At 55.9% G+C, this 25,063-nt stretch overlaps 12 protein-coding genes and 1 non-coding gene across 13 annotated transcripts; 5 read left to right on the top strand and 8 right to left on the bottom strand.

Annotated features, from left to right (window-relative positions):
* Window positions 1-316: 316 nt before the first annotated feature.
* On the bottom strand, window positions 317-1,025 carry BO86DRAFT_394099 (RidA family protein; the record flags this gene model as incomplete). The annotated part of the gene is made up of 4 exons (XM_025673166.1): window positions 317-463; window positions 559-726; window positions 794-807; window positions 872-1,025. 4 exons carry the CDS (start codon window positions 1,023-1,025, stop codon window positions 317-319), a joined length of 483 nt encoding a protein of 160 aa, XP_025533190.1.
* Window positions 1,026-1,361: 336 nt separating this feature from the next.
* BO86DRAFT_350982 (flavin reductase family protein) lies at window positions 1,362-2,648 on the top strand. The gene is made up of 2 exons (XM_025669406.1): window positions 1,362-1,453; window positions 1,507-2,648. The coding sequence occupies exons 1-2, from the start codon at window positions 1,410-1,412 to the stop codon at window positions 2,519-2,521; spliced, it is 1,059 nt and encodes a 352-aa protein (XP_025533189.1). The 5' UTR covers window positions 1,362-1,409; the 3' UTR covers window positions 2,522-2,648.
* A 229-nt stretch (window positions 2,649-2,877) lies between these two features.
* BO86DRAFT_452175 (YciI family protein) lies at window positions 2,878-3,898 on the top strand. The gene is made up of 4 exons (XM_025676906.1): window positions 2,878-3,108; window positions 3,162-3,217; window positions 3,312-3,475; window positions 3,538-3,898. Exons 1-4 carry the CDS (start codon window positions 2,951-2,953, stop codon window positions 3,574-3,576), a joined length of 417 nt encoding a protein of 138 aa, XP_025533188.1. The 5' UTR covers window positions 2,878-2,950; the 3' UTR covers window positions 3,577-3,898.
* A 40-nt stretch (window positions 3,899-3,938) lies between these two features.
* BO86DRAFT_405363 (pyrroline-5-carboxylate reductase) lies at window positions 3,939-4,915 on the bottom strand (the record flags this gene model as incomplete). Its single annotated transcript, XM_025674078.1, has 2 exons — window positions 4,840-4,915; window positions 3,939-4,780 (listed from the first exon to the last, which is right to left on the bottom strand). Exons 1-2 carry the CDS (start codon window positions 4,874-4,876, stop codon window positions 3,939-3,941), a joined length of 879 nt encoding a protein of 292 aa, XP_025533187.1. The 5' UTR covers window positions 4,877-4,915.
* Window positions 4,916-5,316: 401 nt separating this feature from the next.
* BO86DRAFT_405362 (Zn(II)2Cys6 transcription factor) lies at window positions 5,317-7,908 on the top strand (the record flags this gene model as incomplete). Its single annotated transcript, XM_025674077.1, has 9 exons — window positions 5,317-5,369; window positions 5,421-5,543; window positions 5,600-5,763; window positions 5,813-5,920; window positions 5,970-6,514; window positions 6,581-6,848; window positions 6,908-7,083; window positions 7,166-7,346; window positions 7,405-7,908. 9 exons carry the CDS (start codon window positions 5,317-5,319, stop codon window positions 7,878-7,880), a joined length of 2,094 nt encoding a protein of 697 aa, XP_025533186.1. The 3' UTR covers window positions 7,881-7,908.
* Window positions 7,909-8,053: 145 nt separating this feature from the next.
* Window positions 8,054-9,535, bottom strand: BO86DRAFT_301037 (uncharacterized protein; the record flags this gene model as incomplete). Its single annotated transcript, XM_025667472.1, has 2 exons — window positions 8,054-8,479; window positions 8,549-9,535. The coding sequence occupies 2 exons, from the start codon at window positions 9,533-9,535 to the stop codon at window positions 8,054-8,056; spliced, it is 1,413 nt and encodes a 470-aa protein (XP_025533185.1).
* Window positions 9,536-9,884: 349 nt separating this feature from the next.
* Window positions 9,885-11,513, bottom strand: BO86DRAFT_414459 (FAD-dependent oxidoreductase; the record flags this gene model as incomplete). Its single annotated transcript, XM_025674843.1, has 4 exons — window positions 9,885-10,301; window positions 10,403-10,791; window positions 10,859-11,163; window positions 11,200-11,513. The coding sequence occupies 4 exons, from the start codon at window positions 11,511-11,513 to the stop codon at window positions 9,885-9,887; spliced, it is 1,425 nt and encodes a 474-aa protein (XP_025533184.1).
* Window positions 11,514-12,063: 550 nt separating this feature from the next.
* Window positions 12,064-14,135, bottom strand: BO86DRAFT_775 (uncharacterized protein). Its single transcript, XM_025677664.1, has 2 exons — window positions 12,206-14,135; window positions 12,064-12,150 (listed from the first exon to the last, which is right to left on the bottom strand). The coding sequence occupies exon 1, from the start codon at window positions 13,845-13,847 to the stop codon at window positions 12,207-12,209; it is 1,641 nt and encodes a 546-aa protein (XP_025533183.1). The 5' UTR covers window positions 13,848-14,135; the 3' UTR covers window positions 12,064-12,150; window position 12,206.
* A 2,353-nt stretch (window positions 14,136-16,488) lies between these two features.
* On the bottom strand, window positions 16,489-17,275 carry BO86DRAFT_742 (uncharacterized protein). Its single transcript, XM_025677625.1, has 3 exons — window positions 17,047-17,275; window positions 16,905-16,999; window positions 16,489-16,844 (listed from the first exon to the last, which is right to left on the bottom strand). Exons 1-3 carry the CDS (start codon window positions 17,071-17,073, stop codon window positions 16,535-16,537), a joined length of 432 nt encoding a protein of 143 aa, XP_025533182.1. The 5' UTR covers window positions 17,074-17,275; the 3' UTR covers window positions 16,489-16,534.
* Window positions 17,276-18,977: 1,702 nt separating this feature from the next.
* BO86DRAFT_394090 (acyl carrier protein) lies at window positions 18,978-19,292 on the bottom strand (the record flags this gene model as incomplete). Its single annotated transcript, XM_025673165.1, has 1 exon — window positions 18,978-19,292. One exon carries the CDS (start codon window positions 19,290-19,292, stop codon window positions 18,978-18,980), a length of 315 nt encoding a protein of 104 aa, XP_025533181.1.
* Window positions 19,293-19,380: 88 nt separating this feature from the next.
* BO86DRAFT_384457 (uncharacterized protein) lies at window positions 19,381-19,687 on the bottom strand. Its single transcript, XM_025670888.1, has one exon. The coding sequence runs from the start codon at window positions 19,596-19,598 to the stop codon at window positions 19,389-19,391; it is 210 nt and encodes a 69-aa protein (XP_025533180.1). The 5' UTR covers window positions 19,599-19,687; the 3' UTR covers window positions 19,381-19,388.
* A 1,442-nt stretch (window positions 19,688-21,129) lies between these two features.
* On the top strand, window positions 21,130-21,200 carry BO86DRAFT_t6. The gene has a single exon. It is a non-coding gene; the product is annotated as a tRNA-His (tRNA).
* Window positions 21,201-23,556: 2,356 nt separating this feature from the next.
* Window positions 23,557-25,018, top strand: BO86DRAFT_350971 (monocarboxylate transporter; the record flags this gene model as incomplete). The annotated part of the gene is made up of 4 exons (XM_025669405.1): window positions 23,557-24,291; window positions 24,350-24,455; window positions 24,521-24,796; window positions 24,856-25,018. Exons 1-4 carry the CDS (start codon window positions 23,607-23,609, stop codon window positions 25,016-25,018), a joined length of 1,230 nt encoding a protein of 409 aa, XP_025533179.1. The 5' UTR covers window positions 23,557-23,606.
* Window positions 25,019-25,063: the final 45 nt, after the last annotated feature.

Raw genomic sequence — 25,063 nt, 5'->3', positions numbered from 1 at the left:
AACTGCGCAGGTTGGAGTGGTTTTTTTTCTTTTTTTCTTTTTTTTTATTACTTCTCCTTCTGGCTAGATTCTAGCTGTCGTATCTGTCAGGAACATTTCCTGTCCTTCCTCATTCCTGGTGCTTGAAGGTCCCCCGACTATAGTGCATAACCTCTCGGTGGCTTTTCTTCTTAGTAAGCTCTCAACTCAACTTGAACTACACTTGAGCTGAACCCAGCTCAGCTATCATCTGGCTTCATCGTGGCTATTAATCCGATCCTCTCTTGCACTGGTGACCCGATCCGGCAATTCCACCTATTCCAAGAAATCACATCCCCTACATCACCGCGACGAAATCGACCTGAATGTCCACCCCGGCCGGCAACTTGGACACCTCCACCATCGACCGAGCCGGCCGATGCGGGAACGCCGGGTCATACACTCTGGCGAATTCGGGCATGGTGCTGGCGTCGGTCACGTACACCTGTTGTTTCTCCAGTCAGGCAGGTAAACTTAAACAAAAAAAAAAAAAAAAAAAAAAAAAAAAGACATATGACAGGGCCCAAAATTAACAACAACCTTAACCACCCGATCCAGCCCGGACCCCGCCTTCTGGAGGATAGCCTCCGTGTTCTGGATGATGGCCTGGGTTTTCTCCGTCACAGACCCCTTGATCAGGTTCCCTTGGGCGTCGGCCGGGATCTGGCCGGAGAGCCAGACGTGGGTACCGGCTTTGATGGCTTGAGACTGAATGGATGATGTGCTGGTCAGCACGGGTATTAGGGCTTGTTCACGGGGAATATAGAGGACGTACGTAGTGGGCGAAGGCTGGGATTTTCACGGTTAGTGGGAGCTATGTAAAGGCTAGTGTTATGGCTGGGCTGGACTCAACGCGCATAGCATTTGTCGGTGTAGATACTTGAGACCGTGGTTTTATCCCGGGTCGCTTGGAGAGGGAGCATGTTGCAGCGCCCGGGGTGTATGGACGCTCGGAGGGGCATTCCACAGGTGGTGGCAAGGGAGGTAGAGAGGGCGCGACGGAACATTTTACTCGGTTAGTGGGTACGCAGCAGATTGGGCAGGGTCCGAGGTTTTATGTTTAGCTGAAGATACGTACAGTGAGTATGTCACAATAAGAAGAAGGGATTAACCCTAGAAGCTATCCATAGAATAATAACTCCGATGAGCCGATCGGCATCGGCGTCCTTCCCCGATGCCGCCCCGATGGAGCTGCCTTACCGATCGGCCCCACCCGCCGACTCGGGTTTCTAAGCAAGCCGAGGCCAGGAGAAATTCATCTTTCGTAATGCATCTAAGGATCTAGCTGCCTTTTCCTGCTCATCTATAAACACAGTTCATCCTAAGTGACACTACCTAGAAGCCAGCTAGACAAGTTTTTGTGAACCACCACCGCAACACGACCCAGCCCAATGGCCACAGCGGCAAAGAGAGTCAGTCGACTCCTCACTTCAAGGTCAGCCTCCCGTCATCCCAGATCCACAGCACACCCGCTGACAGAAGAACCAGACCTATGCATCTCAGTGGGACACTCTCTCTTCGTCCCCTCAGTCAATTGCGAATGAGTTCCTCAGCAGCAGCAGCAGCAGCAGCAGCAGCAGCAGCAGCCTCATCCTCCTCTCCGGATGAAGAAACAGCAGCAGCCACCAAAGCAGCGCAAGCCAACTACAAAATCGTGCAAGACATCTCCAACTTCTCACAGACCGAAGCCAGCCGCGCACCCTTCGACCACACGCCCACCCCAATCGCGGTAACCCAATCCCCCTACCCAAGCTGGACCTACGGCCAAGGCGTGCCGGACCACGGCGCCAGCGCCCGCAAAACCCACCGCGAGATCGACCCGTACGCCGCCTCCCGCCCAGCCATCAACAACTACCGGCTGCTGGTGTCGGGCATCGCCCCGCGACCCGTGGGGTTCCTGAGCACCGTCTCCGGCGACGGCGCGACCAAGAACCTGGCGCCCTTCAGCTACTTCCAGGTGGTCGACCACGACCCGCCGCTGTTCATCGTGGGGTTCTCGTCGCGGCCGGGGCGCGCCAAGGACACGTACCGCAACCTGCAGGCGACGGGCGAGTGCGTTATCAACACCGTCTCCGAGGGGATGATCGAGGCCGTCAACGCCACGGCCATCGACGCCCCCTACGGCGTCTCGGAGTGGGAGGTCAGCGGGCTGACCGAGGCGCCCAGCTCCACCGTCACGCCGTCGCGCGTCCGCGAGTCGGTCTTCTCGGTCGAGGGCCGCGTGCTGGAGATCAAGGAGTTCGCCGCCCACAGCCCCGGGATGAGTGTGTCGGCCGTGGTGTTGATCAAGGCGACGCGATTCTGGGTCGAAGAGGGGGCCGTCGATGCCGCGGGGAGTCATATTGATCTGGAGAAGTTGAGGCCCGTGGCGCAGTTGGGGGGTGTGGCGTATGGGCGCATCTCGTCGACGTTTGAGCGGCCGCGGACAAAGTGGGAGGTCGAGGTGGAGAAGAGTGAGGTGTTGAGGGAGTTGGAGAGGAAGACTGAGGGTGGTGGAAACTAGATTCATGATACCATGGGAATAGATGTGGCGTTTTTAGATGTTCAAGTGGTCTTATGCTTAATAGAATATGATAGAAAGCTGAGTAAATATTGTCTTGATGACATTATGTGGTACAGTAGGAGTGAGAAAGACCGAGTGATTGTCAAGGAAAGGCTTGCGAGCATAGTCCTCATTTGCATTGCCACTGAAGGTATAGCAAAGCGTGCAGATCGCCAGAAGGGGTAAAATGGTGACAGCCACCGCACAGCACAGCCACAGCCAACTCCGCCACATCGGATTTCCACTCCGACCGACTATCGGAACGCCCTTCCTCGGCCGGGTTTCCCCGCGTTTTCCGCCCACGCGTCGGCGTCGATCAACAATTCATCCACCCTGTACATCATCACAAACCATTGACCCTTCCCCATTCCATACATCCCATCCGTCAACATGTCTCTCCTCCGCCTCATCAGATCTTTTCCCTCCCCCCTGCTTCACCGCCACCTCCCCCTCCGCACCCTAACCACCGCACCCCCCAAGAAGAAAGAATGGCTCTGCATCCTCCCCGACAAGCCCAACGTCCTCGACCTCCGCCTGCAAGTCCGGCCGTACGTCTTCTGGCCCTCAATCCCCCTGCCACATAACTAACTCCGATTCATAGTACGCACTACGCGGAACTAAACCCCCTCATCGAGGCGGGAAAGATGGTCGTCGGCGGTAAGTCTGTCCCAACCACTACCTGTAGTCTCAACACATATCTTCTGGTAATTTTCTCTGGAGTAAGATCCAAATCATTGACTTCAGGCTGCAGGCGCGATGGTCGACGCCCACCCGGAAGAGGGCAAGCTCCTTTCCTTCAAGGGGAGTATGATCGTGGTGACCGGGGAGACGGTGGAGGAGGTGCACGAGCTGATCAACAATGATATCTACGCCAAGAGTGGGGTGTGGGACTTGGAGAAGGCGCAGATTATTCCGGTATGTTTTTCCTTTGTTTTTGTCGGAGGTAGTGGTGATTGTGTGGCTGATTCTGGTGGTAGTATATTTCGGCGGTTCGGGAGCCGTTGAATAAGGAGTAGAGTTGGTTGGCTGAGGGTGCAGGGTTTTTGGGGCACTGAGCTTACTGGTGAAGGGTTTTTGGCGTAGTGTTTGGTACTTTCCGTGAGTGGCATGATCGAATGCTTGAGGGAAGGTGTTGAGACTTGGGGATTGGCTTTTCTCGTACGGGCCTTGGGTTCCACTTCTTCTGCTGAGACAGGGACAGTGCAGATGCTATACAGTCATATACCCTGCACACTATATTCAGATGGGACCTCATCCGATCACATGAGGAGCTTAGGGCCTACAGACGTGGAATAGCCATGGGGAAGGTTGTAGCTGAGCAAGTTCGGTAGATGCGACTCGCATTACGTCTCTTGAACCCCGGTCTATCTAGTCTTGTCTATTGCTTCTTCTGCAACTCATGCAAATGCCGCGTGCCGTTGATGATCGCCTCAGCGAACGCACTGCGTACCCCGGCCTTCTCCACCGTCAACAGGCTCTGAATCGTGCACCCCCGGGGCGAGGAGATGCTCTCGCGCAGCACCGCCGGATGGACGCCGCTCTTGAGCAACTGCGCCAGCCCCAGCAGACACTGCGCCGTCATCTCCGAGGCCTCCGCCCGGCGCATCCCCTCCGCCACGCAGCCATCGAGGATCCCGTCCACCGCGACAGAAACCGGGGCCAGCATGGCGACCAGCATCGACCCCAGGTCAAACAGCTCCGGCGCGACCACCTTCACCTGCCCCAGCTGCGCGAACATCCACTCCACCACCCCGCGGTTCGCCGCCGCACACTCCGCCGGTAATTCCACGACGGTCATCGACTCGCGCACGCTGGCCGCCACGTTGGGGATCGCCCGCGCCACGGACGGCCGCGCGGACGCCTGGACCTCGGCACTGGCATACTCGGTGATATACCCCGCCAGCACGGCCGGGGTTTTGCCCGCGATCACGCTGATGATGAACTTCTCCGCCAGCGCGTCGGCCATCCCGTCGGCCGCGATGACCGCCTCCACCAGGTACGGCTTGCACCCCAGCATGACGTAGTCGGCCTCGCGCACGGTGGCCAGGTTCGCGTCGGCGCGCACCTCCACCCGCGACCGGTCCTGCGCGTACTGCTCGCGGAGTCTGTGGGCGGACTGCTCGGTCTTGGTGCAGGCGATGATGCGCCCGAACGGGCTGGTGGTCGGGTCGGCGCGCGTGGCGTCGAGGATCCCGCTCAGGATCGCGGAGCCCATGTTTCCTGGTGGTTGGGTTAGTTTTATGTGGTACAAGTGTTGAGGTGAGGGGGCAGCTTGGTACCGCATCCGATGATCGCTAGTGTCGATTGAGGATCCATGTTATGTATGTGTTGGTGTGTTGTGTGTGTGTATGTGTGTGTGTGTGTGTGTGTGTGTGTGTGTGTGTGTGTGTGTGTCCGGTGGTTGGGTGAATGAATCATCGAGGATAAGTGGGAGAATTGCGAATGTTGGTGCAATCTCCGGCGGGGTTTCGGATGGCCGCTCCGAAATCGGGGGTTCCGTGTGATAAGCCCTTCAGTGAACTTGGTGTTCCAAAGATAAGCAGATATCAATTGACGTATGGTTCTATCATTTACTTTCTAGTCCTGGTGTCATCCGTGGCGACTCTTGTGGTCGGTTTGTTTGATGGAGCCAAACCAGGAATCGCCTTCATGCATTAGTCAGCAGTCGCAGCTCAGCCTCAGGCTCCAGCCTCGTCCGACTTTTTCTCTCCACGCATCAACTGATCGGAACTATCCTCCGATACGATGATATCGACATGTCTCTTCGCAATGCAGAGCAATCGAGGGTCTACAAGAAATGTCAGAAGGCGTGAGTCTAGCTGTGGTGTCTGTCAAACAATATGAACTAACTCATTTCCAGCTGCGTACGATGTCGGTCCATGAAGGTCAAGTGCTCCGGGTCAAATCCCTGTGGGCGTTGCGCCCGGAGCAAGAAACCATGTCACTATGCAGTGGAGGAAGCAAGGGTCTCGGTGCCGGAGAGGTAGCCGGATAGCTACGATGGTATCTATTAGTCAATGGCTGATGGTGCGAATGCAGCTACCTGCGTGATCTCGAGCGTCGCCATAGTGCGGCTGCAACTGTGCGTTACGCCGATGTACGCACCTCGACCGAAGACGGAGACTCGTTCGTCTTCTCGCAACCATCGGTTCTAGAGCATCAAGATGAATACTCGGGCTTCCAATCGCATGTCGAGGCCAACCGTAGGTCGCCTCTTCCGTCCTAACCACTTCGTACTGACACATCCAGCAGCCCCGTCGGAGCATGATTCCCAACCAGAAAGAGACGGACTGCGGTCGAAGTTCTCTCGAAACCCTCTGGTAGAATACTCATTTGCACAGTCCCCGGACGGACGATTCTGTGAGCTGCCTCCCCACCATCCATGCCCACAGCATTAACCCAGAATCAGGGTACATGGGTCCCACCTCCTCCTGGTCCTTCTGCCGCCGCGTGCTCGCCCTGCTAGGCAAGCATGTCCCCGACGCCAACTGTCCTCCGGACCCATGGAACGTCGACGCCTCAGCCTTCGCCCTCAAATGGCGACCCCTGCCGATGGACGAGGTGCCTGAAGTCTGCCATCTACCCCCGATCGACTACGGGCTGTATCTCTTCCACACCGTCAAGTACTACCTGGGGACACTATTCTACATCATCGACAGCGCTTCCTTCCTCCGCCACCTGCACGAGTTCTACACCGACCCCGCCACGAAAGTTGTATCGATGCGTCTGTGGTACGCACAGTATCTTCTAGTCCTCGCTTTTGGAAAAGCCTTCCTGGCACAGAATCACCCGCCGAATGCCCCGCCGTCGGGGTATCAGTACGCCGCGCGCGCGATGTCCCTCATGCCGGACCTGTCGGGGATGTATCCCGATCCTCTGCAGTGCATCCGCACCCTGACACTCGCCGCGCTGTACTTCCAGTCGATCGATATGCGGGTCGCGGCATTTCAGCACGTGTGTTCCCTCCCTCGTTCCTGGTAGTCTACCCGCACTGTACAGTACAATACTGATAAGGGATAGATCGGCTTCGCCCTCCGCTTCTGCATCATCGAAGGCATCCACCGCCACGTGCCGGAGGAGCTGAACGGGGCGGAATTCTCGCACCAATGCCGGACCATCTTCTGGATCGTCTACATGCTGGACCGGGAATTCGCCGCCCTGATCGGGGCGCCCAGCTCCATCCGCGACGAGGACATCACCGTGCGGCTCTTCAGCGATGGAGCGGTGGACGAGAAGACGATTACCTTCCACGTGCGCCTCGCGAGACTAAACGCGAGGATCCTGACGAGTACATTCACTCCCAACCCTCTGCATTCATCTCAATATCCCTAACCAAGGAAACTCCAGCGGTGTACGGCGTGGGACCCGACTCTACCGGCACACTCATCAAAGACACGCAGGCCATCCTGCGGAACCTGGCCGAGCTCTCGCAGGATCTCACCGGGTTCCTGAACGCCGAGTTCCCCGCGGCATTGAGCCGGGCGTCGCGGACGGCGACGCGGTTGGTCCTAGGGTATCACCACGTACGCGCCTCCATCCTCCCCAGCCTGCCCATCCCGCTTCCCCGATCAAAGTCCCCAAACAGAATGCTGACAGAAAGGCAAGAGCATCGTCCTCACGACCCGACCCTTGGTCATGTGCGCGCTGCACACGCACATCGAGCGCGCCTCCTCCCGCGTCGCCATCGGCCTCTCCGCCACCGTCGCCTCGCTGCTCCAGTGCTGCGTCGAGTCCGCGCTGACGGTGCTACAGACCCTCCGCACGCTGGCGGACGAGGATCTGATCGGTACGCCCCCCCCCCCCCCCCCCCCCCCCAGCCCAAGCACATGCTGACGCACGCGAAGAATCCTTCCTCCCCTTCCAGATCGAAGACGCCTTCGCCTCCGCCTTCATCCTCCACGTCATCCAGGCCATCGCCCCGGCCTTGATCCCAGACCAGAACCGCTGGGCCGAGCACATCGACTGCGTGCTCGAGAAGATCGTCTCCAAGGGCAACCTGGCGGCGCCGATGCGGCGCGCCGAGCTGGAGAATCTGCGCGTGATGATGGGGCCGATTACGCCGGTTGCTGGTGGTAGTGCGGGGTCGCCTGGGGAGGTAGAGCGGCAGCAGGGGCAGCAGCTACAAGAACCTAGCCATGCTGTTGCCGAGGCCATGCGTGGTGGTAGTGGGTTGGACGTCACTGTCGCGCCGCACGATCCATCCACAGACTGGGAATGGGAGTACCTGGCGATCCACTCGACGATCGGGCTGGGGATGGAACCCCGGGAACTGATGGATTTGGCGAATCGGTTGGAGGGGGAGATTGGGGGTAGAGTGTAGGATCCTTTTGGGATTGACTTCCTTTCACAGAGAATTATCGTACAGAGAAGGCTTACGCTGGAGAGTGCACCCCACCGCGCCCAGTCATGGGGTTATACATGGAAAAAAAAAAAAAAAAAAAAACACCCCCCTTTCACCTCAATTCATGAGTCATGAAAAGCTAAAACCTAAACCTAAACAATCATCCCCTCCAACCGCTTCAGCCGTCCCCAAACCTGCTCGATCTCCCACTCAATCTCCCGCCGCGGCGCCACCCACACCTTCAACTTGAGGATCCCGGCCGATACCACCAGGAACCCAATCGACGCTAACGGCGCCCACTGCCCGACCTGCTTGGGCGTCTCCTGGGCCGGCCCGTCCTCGTGGATGTAGTACTCGATCCAGGCGACGAAGGCGAGCACGGTCAGGGGGCTGATGACGATACTGAACACGACGGCGAACAGGATGCACAGGTCGAGCAGCAGCCGCACGAGGGAGCCGAGGGTGTGCAGGTGCAGGAGGCAGGTGATGGCCCGGGGCGCTGTCGTGGCGGTCGCGAGGGTGGCGCGCGTTTTCTCGAGGATGCTGCTGTCGCTTCCTCGGTTCCCGGTGGCGACCCCCTCCTCCCCGGTAGTAGCGGGATCGCCGCCGGGATGCTGGGGGGAGGGGAGCGAAGCGGCATGCACGACGGCGAACCAGTCCGCGCGAAACCCGCGGGCGATGGCGGCGCGCTCGCGCCAGATGGTGCGCACGCGCGAGGAGGGGATGCGCGAGCGGTACGGCAGACACCGGAACAGGAGGAGGAGGGCGTTGACGACGAGGGTCAGCGCGATGAGGCTGTAGATGTAGCGCTCGGAGTAGAGGATGCGCGACCAGAAGGCGGAGCGCGCGGTGTGGTCGGCCGCGGTGTCGGCGACGGCGGCCTCGAGCGCGGACTGCTGGCGCAGCGGCTGCGTCGTGTTGAAGCACGGGTAGTAGCACACCGTCGCCAGCGAGTTGAAGAGCGTCGTGTTGCTGAAGATCGCCCACACGCTGCTATTCCACGACGGCGTCGGCCGCTGCCACGCCTGCCACCCGTCGCTGGACACCGTCGCCTCCGGCGGGAAGTAGTCCGGCGCGCAGAAGGCGTACTGCGTCGGCGTGTTGCGCACGCGCGGCCAGTAGATCAGGGCGCTGATCGTGCCTGCCAGCATGAGGACGTGCCAGAGCGAGAAGAGGATGAAGCGCGCGCGGGAGTGTGTGAAGGCCCGCGACCAGGTTTGCAGGGGCAGGAAGATCAGGTAGGCCGTTACCACGATGGCCAGGACGGCGTCGGCGTCGAGGTCGATGGTGGCGGGGGTGATGAGCAGGGTTGTGGTGTTGGTGATTAGGGAGGGGAAGGACGGGGTCAGGCTGGCTAGGAGGGCCGTGTTGTTGGGTGAGATGTAGGGCAGGGTCACTGGGTTTGAAGGAGCATTTTGCGGTGGGCTGGAGACCAGGATGAAGGCCTCCAGAGCGGCTGTTCCCGCGTAGGTCGCCGCGGCTCCCAGGAAGACGTCGGAGAGCCACCCCGTCCACCGGGTCACGCAGGTGGCGAGCAGGAGAGCATAGAACAGGTAGCGTGGGCACGAGTCGTACACCGTGCTGATGGGGTAGGTGCACAGCACTTCCTCGGCCACGAACAGTGGGGTGCTCATGAGTTTGGCTGGTGGTGTAACATCTCGGGGTGGTGAGGTGAGGTTGAGGTTGAGGTTACAAAAGTATGTTCAAGTCCAGGACAAAGAAGATTTGCAGGGTGAATATACATGACGTCATGACCCAGAATAAGCTTTAGGCTTCAATGAAACTCAATGTGGATCAGGAACCATTCCGAGTCCTGAGTGCATCGAGAGTCCAGACATCCATGTCTTTCTTTTGCTCCATGATGGTGATGGTGATGATCACCTGATGCCCCCAGCCCTACGGCGTACCTCAGGATCATCGCTCTTATCCCCCTCATTGAGACATACCCACAGCACCCCAGCCCAACAGCAGACCAACTCGCCTCTACAACTTAGCCACCACCCTCCCCACCCCCTCAGTCGCACGCTCAACCTCGTCATCAAAAGGCACCACCCTCTTCCGATGCGGGACCGGCAACCCGCGCAACGACACCGCCCCGACCAAATACTCTTTCCACCGGCGAAACGTGCCCGGCCCAATGATCTTGGGGAACACGTGCATCGAGAAATGCTTCAGCTCCGGCGTCTCCATCGCATCCGCGCGCTGCTTCTTGCCAGACGCCTCCATCATGTCCCTGGCTCGTGGGGCACGTAATACCTGCACCTCCTCGAACATCGCCTCAATCTCGCCGTCCGTCAAGCTCCCCACACGCCCATTCGCCAGCACCTTCAGCAGACTATTCGTCATCGCGGCTGCGCTTTCAATAGCTTGATTGCCGCCTTGCGCGAGCACCGTCGTCATCTGCCCCCATCCCCAACAGTATCCTCATTAGCCCAGTCCCAACCCCACTCCCCACACACCTTTTCAACCCGTAGTGCCAAGAGAAGGAAAGCTAAGCTCACCTTATGCGCCGCATCCCCAACCACCCCCATCCTCCCCAGATGCCATCGCGAATACACCCACTCCCGCAGGGGCGTGTACACCGTCTCCACCGGCCCAGCACTCATCAGATCCGCCAACGTCACAGTCGGAGTGATTTGATCGCTTGCATGCGCGCGGAGCACCCGCGCCTTATCTGCGGCATCGTACGTCGGGATCTCCGCCCCGTGGTGGATGGCGCCCCGGTTCATGACCAAGAACCACCAGGAGCGGTTGGCGGGGCCGGAGGTGCCCACGATGTAGGACTGGTGGTCGCCCAGGATGAATTGGAGGGTGCTCTCTTCTCCTGCCTCCGCGAGACCCGGGTGGTACGGCGAGAGGCCGAAGATGCAGTCGTAGGTGGAGGGGATTTCTTCACTGTCGGTCAGAATCGGGGAATTATGCAGGGTAAGGAAGGATAGAGGGGGGGGGAAGCATACGCTCTTCTTCGGAGTACTCCTTCCCCAGACCGAGCGCGGTGGCCCGCGCGACGATCGCCTGCCGCACGGTCGAGTGGGTCCCGTCCGCGCCGACGAGGATCTCCCCTCGGTACGTGCTGCCGTCGGCGGTGGTGACTTCGACGCCGTCGGGGAGGTGGTGCACGGTCGTGATGCGTTTGTTCGGCAGGAGTCGGGATTTGTCGGTGATGTGGTCGTGCAGCGTGCGGAGGAGGTGGTGGCGGTCGACCCAGATGTTTGGGTAGCCGTGTCTGTGCGAGTAGTGCATTAGATGATCGTAGGTTCGCCTTAAGGCATAAATAAGTCCCGAGGTGGGAGACTACCTCTCTGTCAAATCCTTGTCCGTGTGATCGACGATAGCCAGGACTTGGCCGTCGGGCCCGCGAAGATATAGCCGCGACACCGCACTGCCCCCTGCCCGCTGATAGAGGTCCTCGAAACAGCCCAGTTGGTCCAGAATGCGCGCGCCGTTCGGCATCACGGCGATGCCGCCGCCGCGTCGCGGGGCCAGATCCGGGTATGCCTCGAGGAGCAGGTAGTCGACGCCGTGCTTCTCCAGCGAGAGCGCCAGGGTGAGCCCGCTGATGCCGCCCCCGGCGATGAGGACTTTGCACGGTCGGAGATTTGGGGGTGGCATTCTGGGTGGTAGTGAGTATGATATTGAAAGAGAGCAGGGGTGAATTGAGTGACTGGGGAACTTGTGGAGCTTATATGATGCTGGAAGAATTGGGAAAGGGTGGTGCGACAAACGGAGAGAGGCTGAGGAGGGAGGCGTTGGGGCGCCGGATGCAGCTGCATCGAACTACAGTCTTAGTGCTAAGACTGGCCCAGATGATTCGTCTCTGCGATGAGGCTTGAATTCCTTTGGGGCAAGGATTTGCCGGCCATAAGCACTAACCGTGCAGCACCAGTGGTTCCACCCCCCCAATCGGGGGTTTGGGATTAGTGGAGCCAGTCGGTCATTCGGGGGTTTTTTATTGGTATAGAAAGAACAAACAACCAAGAAAGACGATTTCAAGCTGTGTGTGCATTGCTGTAGCAAGAGATTAGAGCAGCTTTTCCTAGCTAAAAATAACATGTCGGTATTAGACAGTCTCATGATCAAAACACAATTATAAACGAATGACTATAAGCAAAAATTCCTGATTCATCATCCTCCAAACCACTTCAAAAGGGAGTGAGTTTCATGCCAAAGAGGGATCACGATGGCGGTCGGCGATCCAGAGTGAGGGAGTAGTTGTTGTTGTTTGTCGCATTGACAGGTGCGGAATTGACTGTGGGCCAGGTTAGTCTAGAATTCTCTCAATCCAAGAAAGAAGCGAAGCTCACCTCAAGCACTGGCCGAGGCGTTGGCAGAGGCGTTAGCACTGGCGTGTCCCGAGCCAGAAGCCTCCGCATTAGCGTTAGCAGTGGCAGAACCGCCACCAGTAGCGGTGGCGTCAGCATCAGCATTGGCATCAGCATCTCCATCAGCCGAAGCATTGGCAGTAGCGCTGGCGTTAGCATCGGCGCTGGCGTCGCCGCCAGCTCCCGCGTCGAGTCCTGCATCACCACCTGCGCCTGCCCCGGTGTCAGCACCCGCACCAGTGTCAGCTCCGGTATCAGCACCTACGCCAGCATCACCGCTGCCGCTGCCGCTGACGCTGCCGCTGCCCGATACGCCAGCCGTGAGACCACCACCGGGAAGGGAGACGCTGGTGGTAGTCCCGAAGGAGACAGTAGTACCGCTGGGGCCAGCCACAACAGTAGGAGTAGCGCCGCCGGAGACACCGCCGCTGCCAGAGAGGTCACCGGAAGCACTGCCAGAAACATCACCGCTACCGCTGCCAGAGAGATCACCAGAAGCACCGCCGGAGACACCGCCGGAAGCACCGCCAGAGGCACCGCCAGAAACACCACCGCTGCCAGAGAGGTCGCCGGAAGCACCGCCGGAAACATCACCGCTGCCGCTGCCGCTGCCAGAAACACCGCCGGAGGCACCGCCGGAAAGACCGCCCGAAGCACCGCCAGAGACACCGCCGCTGCCAGAGAGATCGCCAGAGGCACCACCAGAGACATCACCGCTACCACCAGCAGCTCCAGTTGCAACAGGGGAAACACCGACATCACCAGTAGGAGTGGCACCAGCGCTGCCGCTGCCGCTGCCAGAAACATCACCAGAGCCACCGAGACCAGCACCGGCACCGAGACCGGCGCTGCCACCGAGACCAGCACTACCGCTGAGACCAGCGCTACCACCGAGGCCGGCACCGGCACCCAGGCCAGCAGAGGGGGTAGCAGCGGCACCGGCACCGAGACCAGCGCCAGCACCAAGGCTAGCACCAGCGCCCAGACCAGCGCTCGCGCCAAGATCAGCTCCAGCACCCAGGCCAGCGCTGCCGGAAGCACCGCCGGAAGCACCACCGGAGGCACCACCGGAGGCACCAGCACCCAGATCGGCACCAGCACCCAGACCAGCGCTAGCACCGAGGCCAGCACCAGCACCCAGGCCAGCAGAAGGAGTAGCAGCGGCACCGGCGCCGAGACCAGCGCCAGCACCAAGGCTGGCGCCAGCACCAAGACCGGCGTTGGCACCCAGATCGGCTCCGGCACCCAGATCGGCTCCGGCTCCCAGACCAGCGCTGCCGCTGCCAGTGGCACTAGCACTACCGCTACCGCTGCCGCCGAAGAGACCGCTCAGGCCGGCGCCCAGACCAGCGCCCAGACCAGCGTTCGCACCAAGGCTGGCAGCCGCGTTTCCTCCAAGTCCAGCACCCAGACCGGCACTTCCGCTGCCGCTACCGCTGGCACCGGCGCCCAGGCTGGCGCCCAAATCAGCACTGCCGCTGCCGCCCAAGCTGGCTCCCAGACCCGAGCTTCCGAAGAGGCTACCAGCGCCGCTCAGGAAGGGAAGGAGACAGGGAATGGGAATCGCATTGACGGAGACGGTCGAAGCGAGCACAGTCGCGGCGGAAACCTTGGAAACACGCATCGTGATTTCTGCTGGTGTCAGTTACTGGCCGTAGAGCACAAGCGGCGCTATACGTACCAGTTTGAAAAGGTTGACAAGAGTGAGAAAGAAAGAAGCGTGGAGGGTAGGAAAACGATTATAGCTAGATAATCGTGTGAGAACGAAGGAAATGCTACCAGAGCAATGGTTTTTTGAGGTTTAGGAGAGAGGAAAGAAAGAGAAAGAGAGAAGTGGATGAAGGATGATGATGGAAAAAAGAACAGAAACGCGAGGATGAAGACGCCTTTTATCTTGATTCTCGCAAGCCTTCGAGGCCGGATGAGGTTCGGGATGATCTATTTCGAGAATCGGCCATGAAACCCTTCGTGTTTGAGGGTCTGTGATCGTCCCGAAGGGGATCTCACTCTCTTTCCCGGATCACGGCAGAAAGGCGAGTCCTCGCCAGTCGTGAAGCGCCCTTTGGGTAAGGTGCCTGACCATCCTGGCTTAAAGGGAACCCTCGACCGTGGTTCTCAGACAGGGGTAGGCTAGACCGGGGTCCGTTGGGATCACGATGTGGTCCATGTGTAGCCTGGACTCCTCTTGCGTGATGGTGACCTAAGGCCGAGCGGTTGCACAAGCACATCGTGCAATGGGGAATGGACCATCACCATAGCAAAAAGCGAGGGGACCGGCTGGGGAGACTCCAAATTCGTCGCGTTGAAACGCGCTAGAGATCCAGGTTCTGCTTTGGTTCTGTATGGGTCTCACGACATGGTCCGTGTGCGAACAACATGAACAGCAACTACAGACCATCAATCATCCGAACAGTTGCCCTGAAAGTAGGTTGTGGTCTCTGCTGTTGGCTCATGTTTGTCTTGATTGCGATTGACACTGCCGAGAGGAGTGACACCAGCTTGAATGAAGCCAAAATGAGTTGTACCTGAAGCTTTCCCGGATATGAGAGAGCAGACCGTGGGTAGAACACCTGCTGTACCGAACAGGAAAATCCAAACAATGGTTACTGGAGCAGGCCGAGACGCGGGTGGTGGAGAAGTTCGGGGTTAATGGCCGACCACAAGTGGCTATTCTTAGTCTGTAGATTGAGGACGAAACTCAATTTGAAGAACATGTTTGGCTGGACTCTGGAGCAGGGACAATAGTCTCGGTCCCTCGAGGGTGTTCGGAGCCAAACTCGTCGGGCGTGCTTAGCACAGAGATTCTTTCCGACTAGGCTAAGGAAGCGGACCTATCGCATCCCGAGTTCGGTGGAAGGGCATCCTTCTTGGGTGGATCGACCGGAGAGCCTCCTGAGCTAAACCTTAAAGCCGGTTGCAAAAGAGGGTGGATGCTTGGTCGAAACTTCGATAGCTTCGGGGTTCTTCCCTACCTGGAGGGCTGCTCGGAGGCGGTGTGTCTGTGAGGGACTTCACATTCCCGCGGAAGACAAGTGTGGATCTTCGTGATTGTATGAGGTAGTGGATTGGTCAATTCTCCGGTCGAACAGGTGTTTTCATCCACATCACATGCGGAAGGCTTGATTTGAGGGTGCAATTGAGCAATTGAGCGATTGGGAGGCAGCTGCGAGGGAAAAGAATGATCCGAGCCCATTCTTGGGGGGTTCTTGGACCCAGAGCGCGAACGGTGGGGGTTTCATGATGAGACGATCGAAAATTGGGGTTGCTGAGAATCCGGGATCCTCAAACAGCGGCGAGCCTCACTAGCGGCTGATGCTATTTTGGGTGGGCGAGAGGCATGAGCAGTGGTTTGCTCTGTTCGAGCTGGACAGAAGAGGAGATTGTTTCAATACCATACTGAATACTCTCAGCAGGATGTTGTGATTGATGACTCGGGCGTGTACAGCATAATGCGTTGATGGAATGGGGAGATGGAGATGGAGAGGGAGCAGGAATACTAAGGGAAAGGAAGGGGAAAGAAAGCAAGAAAGGGAAAAAGTGGAGAATGGAAGGAAGAAAGAAGAAAGCTCGGGCCGAGAGTGGATCCGACCCTGGTTTCTGCCGCCCCCTTCCGACACTTTCAGCTTCACCTTTCAGGGTGAGGGGAGACTCACCGTAGCCTGCCTCAATCCGGCAATCCCTACTCCAATTGAATGATCGAACTACCTACTGCTTACCTAGTAGGGTGCTTAGTTGGCACAGATAGACAAAGGCAGTCACCTCTTCTTGTCCTTGGTTGGAACTGGATATCTGGGGGGATTTAATCCCGCTTCTATGTGAGCCATTCAACTTCCATGCCAAAAATGCATCCCTCATCAAACCTACCACGGACCGCCGGTCAGGAGACCAGTCACACACAGCAACTCATGAAAGATACTCTTCATGTCGCTCTACACTGAGCTTGGTGATGTCTCTTTCTCGATTCTCGATGTAAGGCATGAGAGACTCTAGACTAGCAGTTCATCCATGGACATGATTGCTAACACGGGCCAGGCTAACAAACCTTACCTCGTAGTATTTCCTTGCTACTCTCGTCTTTGCACCCTTGAAAATGCCTTTAATTCTTCCTGTGTCGCAGCCTGCTTGGTTTCTAAAGCCATCTCCGCTGCGAAAGCACAAATTTTCAAGTCAATTGTCTGTTCGACTTAAAGATAAACATACAACCAAGACTCACTATTGAAGGGACCAAATAATCGAAGTCCATACGGTCATACTTATGCCGGAGCCTTGGTATCTACAGTCCATACCCTCAATCCTATAAGCCACCAGGACTCAACCATTCCTCCAGACCAGATACAGATAATCCCCTCCCCGACCTGCATTAATATCGGCCGTCCACCCGCGATATCCCAACCCTCGAAGATCGGTGCTGCTCACCTCATCCGTGCTCCGCAGGAGCTTCAGGTTCGAGATCCCGAAGCCCTCCGCGGCCACGGTCGAGGTCTCCAGGTAGCGGTATTGTCCCCCGGCCCCTTTGGTTAGGTCCATCTGTCCTGGCTTCTCCGTGTCCGAGACCACTATCTTAATGTTGTGAAGGCAGTTCTGCGGGTCCCGGATGTAGTTGGCCACCAGCCAGACGTATCTATGACAGTTAGCCACCGCACACACACACACCCTAGACACTGGAGCAGCCAGAACTTACTTTCCGCCGAAGCCCGCGTTGATGTCGCCGTTCTTGTCGTCGACGACGGGGATGGTGTTGCTGGGTTTCTCGTTTTCGTGGTCGCCGTAGACGGGCTGGCGGAGTTAGCTTGGTTTGCCCAGGGAGGCACAAGAAGACACACGTAGAGACTGTTGAGCCAGTCGGTCATGTTGGAAGACGTTTGTTTTATGTTCTGGTAGTTATATAAATGGGTAAGGTCGTTTTTGGTAGTGAGGTCGCTTTATTGCTTTCTGTTGTCTGTTGTCCTCCTTTCAAGGGAGGAAAGTGAGAGATTTTATACAGACCAGCCTCCGCTGACTTCTGATGTCTATGCGACATGGTGAGCTCCGTGATTTAGCTAGAACTGAGGCTTCTCATGTCAGCGCCAAGGGACGGTTCAAACCAATGTTTTGACAGCCAAGCTGATGGCGCAGCTTTTGGTCGACGCCAAACACGAGCGAGGATAGAAATATTGAATGGAAGCTGGTTTCATCGGACCCTAGATTCAGCCGCATCATCAACGAATTTTGGCCGAATTATAACTCCCATCATTTACTCGCCGTGGCTGGCACGATGATCCCGCTGAGAAATATGATCACGATGTTGCGCCTTAACGTTGTCTGTTTGCTTGAGATATTGTTGCGGGTGGCTTGCGGCTGCAGCTGTGGCTGTCTTGTCCACTTCAATTCAAGGTTGGAATCCCACACCACCAGTGCGGTATTGACTATTTTTTTCCATATGGCGGCCGTTTCCTGTCGTCCGATCATGCCATTTAGTGCAGGGTCTCACTTGATGAAGGAACAACTTTGTGAAATTCGTGTTCGCCGATGACATTCATCTTTGTCGGTGACCAAACTCCCCCGATCATAGCATTTGACTGTGGATACAGCTGACACCACTGTCAGAATTGGACACACTATAGAGCAGAAAGTGCAGCTTGGAAAGTACTATAGTGCAGTAGTAGATATGTCAAGCGCTCTCCGTTTTGTTCTATGAAGACAAGCACATAAAACGACTTTTATGTACAGTTATATTCAGGCTTATTAAAAGATTATTAGTTATCTTGAGTTACCTCAGGTATATCTTTGCTTTCAAATTCACAGACTTCAAGAAAACAAAGGCCACTGGCGACAACCAGTCGGGCATGCCGATGGAATAACCGCCGTGGCTACGCCAACCCTATCAGGTGCAGCACTGCCCAGGCGGCCCGTGCGAAGCCAAGGTGAGCAACCCTCTTCCCCCAACTGAGCTGAAGATTCAGGCGATCCCCATAGAAAGAGTTCTGCCTAACTAACCTTCAAGTTACTCTAAAGCTAGTCCTTCTTCTAAATCATCCTTGATCGGATGGTCGGATTGCCTTTCATTCAGCACATTCCAGATGGTCTGAAGCCTGCGTAATCGTATTCCATCCCAATCATCATTTTTCTGGGCAAAAACGGGCACTTCCTGGAATGGCGACTGTAAGAGGCCCAAGCCAGGGCTAGGTGCAAATTCTGACATCACAAGAACCGGTGTAAGTCTACCCTTTCAGAAGAAGAACCAATGCCGTGCTTACCTCATCTAAGGTCGTCCTAAGCTACCTCATCACTGCCGCGATCGTGGCAGTCATTCTTGTGCTGTATTACCTGATGGTCTTTGATCCGGACTCCGATCCCTTCGAGAACTCGAAACAGGGGCATTCGCAGAGAGCATATCTCCCGAATCCAGTGGATAAGCTGATAATATCACAACGCATTCGTGCATTGAGATCGTGATATCTCCCTCTGGGGCTTGATGAGGCATCTGTAAAGGTCCATCTGTGCAAGTTCGGTTTTCTATTCTATGGCCTACCTTCGCACTATCGCGTGACTTCCAGGCATGATATGTCTTTTTTGAATCTAGTGATGGTGTGGTGTCTTGTGCAGAGCGGCGGAATGATGCAAAGTCCATACACCAATCGGCTACTAAGCTTTAGGGACACTCTACTCTACTCTATATTTCCGGCAATGCAGATATCATTGTCTGAGGAGAAGAGCTCAATTACGAATTTCAGATCCTATGCTTTTGAGGACATCCTATTCAACCATATCATATCTAAACCCAGTAACGACTCTTCTCGGCCGCCATCTCCCCAAGTCGCCGCAGCGGGGTGTTCCCCATCAGATCAAACACGGTGATACTCGCCCCGATCTCGCGGTTGAACCAGTCCTTCAGATCCACCATAACAAGGGAATCGATGCTGTAGGTGTGCACAGGGTCCCCAGGGTCGATATCCGCGGCCGACAGGCCCAAGATATGGCCCACCTTGGCCGTAACCCACTGGACGATCTGCTCCGTTGCCTCCTCGACCGAAGGAGGCGTCCGAAGACGACTCCGCCTTGCAGCCAGGGTATACGCTACATCAGCCATGTCTCCCGGATGCCGGCGTACAGATTCGTGATAGGATGCACCAAGCTTCTCTGCTGCAGAACTGTCTGCCGTAGACCAGACAAGTAGCCTTGGGACTCACAATACGGAGACATCTCTCGGCACTTCAAAGTCATCTTCTGACTCATTCGGTGCAGATGGCATCTTTATCAGAGGTAACGGTCGAGTCCGGTGAAAGCCCTTCAGCCCATTGTGCTCAAGGTAATGGTAAGCGTCATCAAGGATGACAGTGGCATTGGTACCGCCAAAGCCAAACGAACAATATAGTACAGTAGTGCTGGGTATCATATCTTTTTTTTTGGACCATAAGGCGAATGGATCCTGTAGAGTGGCTAATGGCTTGGGAGTGGGATAACTAGTGCCACTAACCTAACTATTGGTGCTTACGGAAGTGACAATGCCTGCAGTGCAGATCTACCGGTACCAAAGGGATGGAAGGGGTGGGGCATTGCCCTCCATCAGATGCACCTAGTCTTGTTGAGTTGTGAAGAATACCTTTTCCGCCCTGGAGCACTCCTATCTAACTAAAGTACATTACCGTAAAATACAATGTAGTACAGTATAGCATAGTAAACTACTAAGGATAATGCAGCGGTGTTGTGACGGACTCTTGTGCTGTATGGCCCCTAAAGCGGCTGAATCGGCTGATGTATGCATAACAGATTTTCTTTTATTTTATCTGATAATCATCTGATAACTGGTTTGATTTGATTAATGTTGGTTAATCTGGGCTGCTACGGCTACGGCTTCTGCTGCTTGACCTGTATTCAGTAATTGATGTACTGTATGTGCTTTGCTTTGCTTTGCTTTGCTGCATGGGTCTGTCTGTTGTTGCCTGTGGAACTCTGACTTGAAAGTGTGGTTTAGTCGGCTTACAGTACAGGGATTTATCCCTACAGGTTTTATTTACTGAGTGTCAAAGCTTCATGGTGACTACTAAACTTCTTCTGCTCACTTCCTCTCTGTTCTATTTTTTATTATTGATGTTTGGTGTTTATACCTATAAACTGCTTGCAGCGACTAATTGGACCTTTCCCCTTGGGGATATGTACTACTATACAGAACCTGGGGGCTGCGGGACAGTGATGCGCGATGTAAAAAAAAGCTTTGTGGATAGTGTGGTGTTTGTTGTGTGGTTTGGTACCCACTGTATTGAATCTGTGCCCGTGGCTGGTTTTTGACCCTGTTTAATTGAGTTAGCACTTCGAATGTAACTTTGAAGGGGGAAAGAGAGAAAGACAGCCTGTATGTGGCTTGCTGGGCTGACGACTAAGGGGTTTGAGGCCGGCAATCTTGAAAGGCAACATCCCTTGTTCTTATTTGCTGGGAATAAGCCTCTGCTGTGTTTGTTATGTGATTTCCTTCTGCTATTAGGTATCCCATGCGGTTCGATGCTATGCTGTTGTTTTTGAGTGGATTTTATGTTTTGCTCTGTTCTTGTGGCTGATATTTTTACTGTGGAGGGTAGATTTTGTGTGTCAATCTAATTGTAGCGTTGGAATGTTACCCATATGAGGGAGCTGTCTAGTCCTCAAGGCGGAGGTCGAGCAAAATATATATACTTCCAACAGCAGGTGCCGCACCCGGGTAATGATCTTAAAATACCTCTGTAAATCACCTCAAATGCGGACGTTTAAGCTAGGTGCGTATAATCGAGCCATGCCTACACTATGTAGAGATACGAGATTTGCCCGATAACCTCTCCGATATGAGAAAATTGACGATTTTGTCCAGAATGACAAGATCGAGAAGTCCCATTTTGGAAGCTTGTTCATTGCAGGACATATGTCAATAAGCTGGATGGAATACCACAACAACAGGTGCTGTGGTCTAGTGGTATGACGTCACGTTGTGGCCGTGCCAGCCCCGGTTCGATTCCGGGCAGCGCCACTTTCTTTTTTGCTTTGTTTCCTGTGCGCCTGTGAGATTGCCCGCCGAGCCATCCTTACTATGGACGAGCCGTGGGCGGAAGAGAAGATCGTTTTCATTGGCGCTTTCGCTCCAGACCCCATGGCTCGTTCCGACCATAACTGGCACCACCCATCGATGTTTACATCTTTGCTCTCCATCGCGGCTGCATTGCGCCTATCGACACCAAGCTGACATGAGTTGACCCAACCCACAAATTCCTGATTTCCAATCCCTCCATCGCAGTGCGGAATACCGCGCCCTCCCATTATCAAGCATCCACCCATGGAAGCATTCAATCACGCTTCGCCCCTTCCAAATCGCTTAACCTATCTGCACGGATGCCTTACAAACTGCCTTGGCATGGTCAGATGCAGACCACCATCCCGTCCCTGGCATCAGTCTAGACGCATCGCCACCAGACAAACCCCACGCGATGTCGTGCTTGGGCCGTGGATTGGCGCCTGTAGCGTTTGCTTTCCGAGGTGCGAGTCTATCCCTCCCGCTGCCCGTGCAGATACGAGCCTGGACATCACAAGCTACTGGGCCGCCTCTCAGCCACACCTCAGGAATTGACCCTGTAACCCCATGTCTGTGGCGAGCAGAGCTGCTTGTCTCGTGTCCACTGTCAAAGGTTGCATTGATGGTCAATGGTTTTTCATTGTGCAAAGCTGGGGGCGGAGATTCTTGTTCGTCCTTCGTTGAGCGTGGCAATGGCAGGGGGTTGAACCTGTTTATTAAGTGGCACCTGAGTGTATTGTAATCTCCGCGATACGATTCCTAAGCCTCGAGCATGGTAGAAGGAGGTGCAAGAAGGGTAAAGGGATAGGGGGTGGGATGTTATATACGGACCCAGACCCCGAGGTCAATGCAGTGTTCGCTCGGAGTACAGTACACCATCGGCAGCCCTAACCTCCCGCTGTTGAGGTATACTGTACAGCCCATCACCAGAACATTGAACAGTATACACTGCGCATCTAACGCAGAAACCACTCCCTTCTTTCATCGTTTATCTGAGACAGCCATTCTTCGAAGCAATGGGCCGCACGACCCGCCCCGCCCCTGCGCATACCAAGCAGGGCCAGCACCAACATCACCCGCAGAATCGCCAGCAACAGCACGCCCAGCCTAGAGGCCTGCGGACTGATCGTGGTCATCCACCGACTCATCATGCCGCAAGCGCACGCCAGCATCCGGCAGCGCATCCACACCCAGCTCACCCTCATCCAGCAGCGCACCCTCATCAGGCAGCTCACCAACCTCACCGCGCTCCACAGCACCACCCCGTCGCTCACCACCCCGCACCACACCCTCAACACAGTCCCCATACCGCCCACCCCGCCTATCCCTCCCACACTAGCCACCCGCACAGCAGAGCCCCCGTCATAGCCGGCGCAGCAGCCGGCGCAGCAGCCGGTCTCGGCGGCGCGGTAATTTACAACGAATGGAGCCAAAACAACGAAGCGATCGAGCTACGGGAGACGAACCTCAACGACCGGGACTCCCCGGACGATTGGTCCGGCGACGATGATAATACCAATGATGAAAACCGCGGATATGTGGACAATAATAATGATATGACGTACCCGGGGGTTGATGATGCTGCGACGACGACACAGTATACTGGGTATCAGGCACCAGAGGCGCCGAGGATGGAGAAGAGCGATGACGACGAGGATTGTTGTGGGGGATGTGGTGGGTGTTGTGATGGATGTTGTGATGGGTGCTGTGGGGGATGCTGCGGAGATAGTAATAATAACAAGGATGATGATGGGTGTTGCTGCTGTTAGGGCATTCGTGAGCTGTGGATTTGGGGTACTTGCTGTTGCTTGAGATGTACTGTATAGTTGATTATGTTACTACTGTGTAATTCTTTATTTATGACTGGAGATGGAAGATGTGGGGTAGTATGGTATGCATTACTAAAGGACGCGCTATCCGCTGAAGAAATTCGCTTAACCCAACTTATCTTTTCATGACTCACAGGGATATCGATAATCTGATCGATACGGCGATATTTGCCAATCGGAAGGCCACCCGATGGTCTGGGTAGCACCACTAATCCTGCATCGGGATCTCGGGATTGCAAGAAGTGGAGCCCCCGCAAGCAAAGAGTCTATAAAAATTTCGGACCCCGCTTAATGCCTGAAGAATAAGAATCTTGATCTCATCAGGTGTCTGGTCGATGAGCAAGGAATTTCAGCCAGAAATCCTCTCTCTCATAAATAACCACCAGAAAGGCCTATGGAGCTAGCAACGAACGCCAAAGGAACCACCTGCTCTCGCTCGGGGGTCGACGTGACCGACATCGAGAATGCCGTCGTCGCACGAAATACCAATGGCACTGACTTCGAGCTCCAGCTCGTAGACACTTCCACCACGAGCTTGATGCGCCACCCCGACACTAACGAGCAATTCCCCGATGGCGGCCTCAGATCGTGGCTGGTGGTGCTCGGGTCCTCTCTTCTTCTGCTCGCTTCCTACGGACTCATGAACTCGGTGGGTGTGCTGCAATCCTACCTCGAGACCCACCAGCTAGCCAACTACACCAGCAGCACCGTGGGCTGGGTTCCAGGTCTCTTCATGTTCATGATGCTAGCCGCGGGCGTGTTTGTCGGACCGCTGTTCGACACCTACGGCCCCAAGGCCCTAGTCACCGTGGGATCTGCGATCTACGTCGCAGCCCTGTTTCTCACCGCGGAATGTACCCAGTACTGGCAGTTCATCCTCAGTTTCGGCATCATGGCGGGCATTGGCAGCGCCTTGGTGAGTACGGTCGCGATGGCCTGCGTGCCGCATTGGTTCCAGGTGCGCATCGGGATGGCCATGGGAACCGCATTGGTGGGTTCCGGACTTGGGGGGGTCGTGTTCCCTTTTCTCTTGAAAGCATCCTTCGCGAAGTTCGGGTTCCGCTGGGGCATGCGGATTCTCGCTTTTGTGATTCTGGCGGTCTGTGGAATGGGGTCCTTTTTGGTGAAGTCGCGGTTGCCCAAGGGCGACAAGCTGAAGACGGCCATTGATGCGCGGTGCTTTAAGGACTCGAGGTTCTCGCTGCTCACGGTGGGAATCTGGTGTAAGTGCTTTTGCCGTTATCTGCTGTGTGAGTAATGCCTGGCTTACTCGTCAACCAGTCCTCGAACTCGAAACCTTCGCCCTGCTCGGCCTCTTCCCAACCTACGTCGTGGCGCTGGGATTCAGCGTGAATACAAGTGTCAACCTGCTCGTCGTTCTGAACATGTGAGCGAGCCCTCAGCCAGACTCTGAGATGTGTGTTCCCAGTACTCACCAAGCTTTGCGTAAAGCTGCTCAATCGTCGGACGTCTTCTCGCCGGCCGCGTGGGCGACAAGTACGGCCGGCTGAACACGCTCTTAGTCCTGGTGTCATCCGGCATCCTGGCCATCTTCATCATCCTGTATCCCTTCAGCCACTCGATGACAGCCCTGTACTTCTTCAGCGCGCTGTACGGCCTCAGCTCCGGGTCCTTCCTCAGCCTCGCACCGGTGTGCATCCGGCAGGTGTCGCCGGCGAAGGAGATCGGAATGCGCTTCGGGACCTGCTATGCACTGGTGAGCTTTGCGTAAGTCTTTACTCATGTTACGGCCAACCCGGAGACAAAACATCTGACCGAGCTGCTAGCGTGTTGATCTCCATCCCCGTCGGCGGAGAGATGCTGGAGAAAGTCGGATCCCGCATCGTGATCGTCTGGCTGGGATGTGTCCTTGTGTTGGCGATGTTTCTCTTCTTGACAGCTCGGTGGGCGTGTTTGGATTATAAATGGCATTGGAAGATCCGAGTATAATATGAATCGGACAATGGGCTGAAGCAGTATCGGTCATGCTGGTGT

This window comes from Aspergillus japonicus, assembly GCF_003184785.1.
Source record: "Aspergillus japonicus CBS 114.51 unplaced genomic scaffold BO86scaffold_1, whole genome shotgun sequence".
NCBI classification, from domain to species: Eukaryota; Fungi; Ascomycota; class Eurotiomycetes; order Eurotiales; family Aspergillaceae; genus Aspergillus; species Aspergillus japonicus.
Note: the sequence above shows the minus strand (reverse complement) of the source record. Positions and strands in the feature narration are given on the sequence as shown.

What these genes read in the sequence shown, in the direction of transcription:
- BO86DRAFT_452175 (XM_025676906.1), top strand. Translation starts at nt 2,951, where the DNA reads ATGTCTCTCCTCCGCCTCATCAGATCTTTTCCCTCCCCCCTGCTTCAC. An exon ending in GGGAAAGATGGTCGTCGGCG is followed by an intron (nt 3,218 to 3,311) that starts GTAAGTCTGTCC and finishes TTCAGGCTGCAG; the next exon opens with GCGCGATGGTCGACGCCCAC. An exon ending in AGAAGGCGCAGATTATTCCG is followed by an intron (nt 3,476 to 3,537) that starts GTATGTTTTTCC and finishes TTCTGGTGGTAG; the next exon opens with TATATTTCGGCGGTTCGGGA.
- BO86DRAFT_384457 (XM_025670888.1), bottom strand. Translation starts at nt 19,598, where the DNA reads ATGATACCCAGCACTACTGTACTATATTGTTCGTTTGGCTTTGGCGGT.
- BO86DRAFT_775 (XM_025677664.1), bottom strand. Translation starts at nt 13,847, where the DNA reads ATGCGTGTTTCCAAGGTTTCCGCCGCGACTGTGCTCGCTTCGACCGTC.
- BO86DRAFT_350982 (XM_025669406.1), top strand. Translation starts at nt 1,410, where the DNA reads ATGGCCACAGCGGCAAAGAGAGTCAGTCGACTCCTCACTTCAAG. An exon ending in AGTCGACTCCTCACTTCAAG is followed by an intron (nt 1,454 to 1,506) that starts GTCAGCCTCCCG and finishes CAGAAGAACCAG; the next exon opens with ACCTATGCATCTCAGTGGGA.
- BO86DRAFT_742 (XM_025677625.1), bottom strand. Translation starts at nt 17,073, where the DNA reads ATGACCGACTGGCTCAACAGTCTCTAC. An exon ending in ACTGGCTCAACAGTCTCTAC is followed by an intron (nt 17,000 to 17,046) that starts GTGTGTCTTCTT and finishes TAACTCCGCCAG; the next exon opens with CCCGTCTACGGCGACCACGA. An exon ending in AACGCGGGCTTCGGCGGAAA is followed by an intron (nt 16,845 to 16,904) that starts GTAAGTTCTGGC and finishes TAACTGTCATAG; the next exon opens with ATACGTCTGGCTGGTGGCCA.